Source organism: Trypanosoma grayi (genome assembly GCF_000691245.1).
Source record: "Trypanosoma grayi strain ANR4 Tgr_569_V1, whole genome shotgun sequence".
Lineage (NCBI taxonomy): Eukaryota > Euglenozoa > Kinetoplastea > Trypanosomatida > Trypanosomatidae > Trypanosoma > Trypanosoma grayi.
In genome coordinates this window covers 1-5,154 of record NW_008826188.1, presented here as the reverse complement: position 1 = coordinate 5,154, position 5,154 = coordinate 1, and the positions used below count along the sequence as shown (strand labels likewise).

The 5,154-nt window shown below is 53.6% G+C and overlaps 4 protein-coding genes across 4 annotated transcripts; 2 read left to right on the top strand and 2 right to left on the bottom strand.

The window, feature by feature from the left end:
- Positions 1 to 85: 85 nt before the first annotated feature.
- On the bottom strand, positions 86 to 1,177 carry DQ04_05691030 (hypothetical protein; the record flags this gene model as incomplete). Its single annotated transcript, XM_009314326.1, has 1 exon — positions 86 to 1,177. The coding sequence occupies one exon, from the start codon at positions 1,175 to 1,177 to the stop codon at positions 86 to 88; it is 1,092 nt and encodes a 363-aa protein (XP_009312601.1).
- A 172-nt stretch (positions 1,178 to 1,349) lies between these two features.
- On the top strand, positions 1,350 to 1,667 carry DQ04_05691020 (hypothetical protein; the record flags this gene model as incomplete). The annotated part of the gene is made up of 1 exon (XM_009314325.1): positions 1,350 to 1,667. One exon carries the CDS (start codon positions 1,350 to 1,352, stop codon positions 1,665 to 1,667), a length of 318 nt encoding a protein of 105 aa, XP_009312600.1.
- A 588-nt stretch (positions 1,668 to 2,255) lies between these two features.
- DQ04_05691010 (hypothetical protein) lies at positions 2,256 to 2,744 on the top strand (the record flags this gene model as incomplete). Its single annotated transcript, XM_009314324.1, has 1 exon — positions 2,256 to 2,744. The coding sequence occupies one exon, from the start codon at positions 2,256 to 2,258 to the stop codon at positions 2,742 to 2,744; it is 489 nt and encodes a 162-aa protein (XP_009312599.1).
- Positions 2,745 to 3,455: 711 nt separating this feature from the next.
- Positions 3,456 to 4,802, bottom strand: DQ04_05691000 (hypothetical protein; the record flags this gene model as incomplete). The annotated part of the gene is made up of 1 exon (XM_009314323.1): positions 3,456 to 4,802. The coding sequence occupies one exon, from the start codon at positions 4,800 to 4,802 to the stop codon at positions 3,456 to 3,458; it is 1,347 nt and encodes a 448-aa protein (XP_009312598.1).
- Positions 4,803 to 5,154: the final 352 nt, after the last annotated feature.

Genomic DNA, 5,154 nt, shown 5'->3' with positions numbered 1-5,154 from the left:
AATTAAGAGAACTTCAGCAAGTGGGATTATTCCCATCGCGGATGCACGCAATTAAACGGGCACCGCCACCTTGCACCAGCACAGCTCAGCACACAGCAAGGGAGGCAAGCACCACCAACGCCAGCAGCAGCGGTGCACGCACCCACGAAGGGCGGCTGGTGCCATCCCCACCCCCTTCCGCATGCTGTGGCCTCATTGTACCTTTCTCGGATGCACTCGAATGCGAAGAAGGCTGAGTCTCACTTCCATGTTGAGCACCTCCTGTCGAAACGAGTGTCCCATCAGTTCCATCCACTACGGGAGTTCCAGCGGCACCCGATAGTGAAGGATCTGTAACCTCCTTATTTCTGTCTGTGTCGTCATTTTCCTTCCCGGGCAATTTTCTCAAAGATTCTGGCGTTGAGTTCTTCTGTGATTCACCAATAGAGTCCATAGTGCCACCAGTATCTGTCGAAGTGACATCAGCTGATGACTCCTTTAACGTCCCCTTCATAGGTGATGTCTCGTGAGTGTCTTCGGTGACGTGCTGCTGCTTTCTCAGGTTTTGCAATTCAGTCTGTAGTTTCAACGCAGTCTGTGACTTCTCCCGCGCAGCATCAAGAGCCGCCTTTCCACTGGCAATGTGTTGAAGGGCTGCATCGTATTCATTCTTCAGGCTCTCTGCAAAGGTCGCCATATTCTGAGCGGCCAACGTTGTTTCATCAGCACCATTCTTTGTATCGTTCGCGAGGCCGAGAGCCAAACGATTATAGCGCACTGCGTTATCAATAAACAACCAAGCATCGTATGAAGAACCAACATCACCGAGTGGCTTTAAGCGCACAGCGTGCGACGCTGCATTGGCCGCTTTTTTAATTTCATCACTCGCCCCCTTGGCGTGTAGAGACGACTGCTTTGCTTTTGAAGCAACCTCTTGGGCCTCCGCGGCAGTTTCTCTTGCTTTCTTTGCAGCCTCCACTGCGCTCTCAACTGCTTTTGTAAGCATCTTCACTGCCTCTTCAGTCTTTACTGCTACCTCAGAGTTTGTCGCGGCCGCAGAGGCTTCACTAGCCGCCTCCTTTGCTCTAGCTGTCACCTCTTGTGTTTGCTTCACAGCGGCCAGCGCCTTCTCCGCGGTCAAGTTGGCTCTGCTCTCTGCTTCCGTAGCCTTCTGCATCGCACTCAGAGCAGCCGTCATCGCAGCCTCTGCCAGAACCGCCTTCTGGTTGTTGCTTATGGTGCTCAAATACGCATCGTACTCCTTTTTCAGCACATCATAAGCCTTTGTAAGTTCGGCAAACGCGTTCCCAGCGTCCGTTCCTGCATTCTTGGCACTAGAAACAGCCTCGTTTGCGTCACTCAAAGCATCAATGGCTAAACTCGCTGCATTTTTAACTGCTTCAGCTGCCTCAACAAGCCGTTTTAAGGCCGTTCTCAGCTTTCTGCACACTTTCAGAACGATCAGCGTGGGTTTTTTTCTCAGTGTCACCGTTCACATTCTGCTGGACAACTTTGTTACCGCCACCACCACTAACCGCTTTCTCCGGCTCTGCAGCAGCCGTCACGCAGACACAAGCGCAGCACAGGGCAAGTACCAGCAGCACGGGGCGCACCATCATCACTCCTCCTGCTCGCATCATTACTGCTGCCTGAGAGTATCCTTCTTAGCAATGTATCACACAAACTGAGGGAAGAGGCACAAAGAAATTAAAGCAGGGGAGCAGCACCACAAGCACACAGCGGTGTTCGCTGAACCAATGCAAAGAAGAGCTGCAGCTTCCCACAAGATGTAAGTCTAAACCCCTACACACACACACACACACACCATCTCTCAACGAACAGCCTGCAACGCCAGTCTCCGCCTCGTGTGGCGCACCACGCGCAGCGCGGAAGGGAAGCCAGCCACTCTACCCCCGCAGCAAAAAAGGGAAAGAGTGATGCATCAATAATGGAAAAGAGGCACACTGGAATTATCAGCCGCAGTAGCTGCCGTACTCCACCTCCCACACACACACGAGGCCACTGGGAGACAGCCGAGGCCCCACAGTCCCTGCCGCGGCATCACAACACAAACAAGCAACCAAAGCGCCACGCACCACACGCCGTGCAGTCACCCAACGTCACCGCTACGGTCACCAATACACAGGCAGAGAATACAGCCGCCCCTACAGGGGCAGTCTGTGTGAGAGCAGCACCATCCCATCCACATGACTACGCCACCTCCGCCGAATAGAAATCGCCCACCCCCACACCTTCACACGCAAAGGAGGGACGCAATGATCAAGAACACATCCGCCGTGACGTCCGCGCGAGAGGAGAGTGTGTGGGCGCCACGCAGCAGCAGCAGCACCAACCAGCACAGCACAAATGAACCACACTCCGCATTGCAGAGCCCACTAGACCAACACAAAGGCAGCACAACACACTGCGCGTTAACGCAGCCACGCAATCACCCACGTACAAATCAAGTCGACGACGAAAGCAACGCTACAACACGCACACTCCGTCCTGCCCTCACCACGCCGCATCGCACACCGCCGCCCACGCTCACACCCGCTCGCTCAGCGGTGCGGCCACCTCCCCGTCACCTCCCACAGGGAAGGTGCGGGCATACTGACACACACACACACTACATAAGACACGCCAACTGCCACGATCGCTGCAGCAGCAGCAGCAGTGCGACGTCGAGGTCTAACAGGAACAAGCAGGGAGATGGGCAAACCGCGCAGGGTGCACGGCGCCGCAGCTGCATCCTCCCCGCTTAGGCTTGCTGAGCATCGGTGAGAGCAAGGAAGAGGCAGGCACAGTCAATCACACACACACACACACACACAAGTGCACAGCGGACAAAAGAACAGCGGCACGGCAACGCAACGCCACACAATGGAATCCAACCGGCGCATTGCCGCAGCAAGCAAGATGACCCACTTAACAAAAGAGAAAAGGATGTTGGGGGCAGCACAGAGCCCACCACAAACCAGAAACAAATTAAGAATACCCCACACAAAAAAAAAAGAAAAAGAAAAGTGAAGACATCCGTCCTACAACGTAAATAGGCACACACAGTGGCGTCAAACAATTCTTCAGAAACTCAGCGGCCGTGCCTGCTTGCCTCACTACGTGTCTGCCCACATCCCACCCTCAGCGTCATGTCTCTCCTCGGCGGGAGGGTGTAGGCAGCGCAGCGCACCACGCAGAAGACACACGCCCACGCAAGGAATCACTTATCAAACAGTGCACTACAGTGTGCAATGCAAAGCCATAGCAAGAAAAGAAAAGCATCTCTTTGCCCCTGAAAACATTTACCACAGTGCCCATCGTTGAGGGTCAATGAGTCGGAGCCCAGCCCACAACAGCAAAGCAATGGAATTTCCTTTAAAAGAGGGGTTTATATCATTTTGGAAAGCAGCCATACAGACTGAACGCAATTAAAACGGTGCCACACACCACAGAACACACAGACCAGCACTCTTTCCTTACCACACAGCGATGCTGCAGGACAGCACACACACAAGAACAAGCAGCGGGGCACACACCCACGCACTACTGCTGCTGCTGTCCGCATTCTTGTTCTTTATTAACTCTTTCGGGTCGACCTTTGGCACATCAGCACTCGCAGTCGTTGGGAGTTCTGTTGCTGGCGGATCAGTTTTACTTTCCTGCTGCCCCGTTGGGGGCTCACTGTGAATCTGCTTTTCTGTCAAGGTTTTTAATTCAGCCAGTAGTTGTTTCAACTCAGTCTGTGCCTGGCTCTGCGCGGCCTCGAGAGCCGCCTTTACTTTGCCAACACGGACATTGGCTGTTTCGCCTTCTTGCTTCGTCACTTCAGCAAGGTTCGCCAGCTTTTTGGCTTCCACTAGTAATTCATCAGCCGCATTTTTGGTACTCTTCACAAAAACCTGAGCAAAATAGATATCGTCCATTGTATATAGCAAACTCCTGTTGGCCATTTCGGCAGAAAGAAAACTCGGGGGAGGGCTGGAAAGAGCGGTTCGCGGGGCTAATTTGGCCAACTTTCGAAATTCATCGACCGCCTTTTTGGCATGCTGTGCTGACTCCCTTGCTTTTGCAAAAACGTCCTTCGCCTTCATGGCAGTATTGCTTGACTCCACTGCAACCGTCTCTGCACTCTTCACTGCAGCTTTCGTTGCACTCTCCACTGCTTTTGTAAACTCATCCGCTGCCTCCTTAGCCTTCGTTGCTGCTCCAGAGCCCGTCGCGGCAGCTGAGGCTTCTTGAACTGCCTTCTTCGCGTTCGCCAACGCCTCCTCTGCCTGCTTCACAAAAGAGAGCGCCTTTTCTGCCGTCGAGTTGGCTCTGACCTCCGCCTCTTTAGCCTTCCCCATCGAACTTACAGCAGCCGTCATTGCAGCCTCGGCAGTAGCAATCGCTTTCACCACTGCTGCATCGTTGGTCAAAATAGTGCCATGACCCTTTTTTAACTCAATCAACAGAAGATCATAAACCTTGCAAAGATGGGAAGACGCTTCTCCAGCATACTCCACTGCTTCTGTAGCGCTTCCTTCACACACTTTTGCGTCACTCAAACCTGAAATGACTAAATTAACTGCATTTTCCACAGCTTCAGCTGCCGTAGCAGAATTTTTGAGGGCTTTATCGACCTTTCGAATGGCTTCGGCTCTCTCCTCTTGGGCTCTTATCGCAGTGTCACCATTTGCTTTCTGCTGGGCAACTGTGGTACCGGAATTCTGGACAGCTGCCTTCCCCGGCTCTGCAGCAGCCGTCACGCAGACACAAGCGCAGCACAGGGCAAGTACCAGCAGCACGGGGCGCACCATCATCACTCCTCCTGCTCGCATCATTACTGCGGCCTGAGAGTATCCTTCTTAGCAATGTGTCACACAAACTGAGGGAAGAGGCACAAAGAAATTAAAGCAGGGGAGCAGCACCACAAGCACACAGCGGTGTTCGCTGAACCAATGCAAAGAAGAACTTCACCTGACCACAGGGTGCCACTCTACACCCATACACACACACACCATCTCTCAATGAAGAGCCTCCGGCTACGTACCGCAGTGATGCGCCAAGGAGTGTTGGGGCTCAGCGGTGCACTCCACCAGCCAAAGGAACGACACACTCCAACGTCGTATTCGGCAGTCGGCGTCCCCAGCAGGCACCGTCGTCAGCAGGGAGGGAGGCACAGAGGGCAGCGGC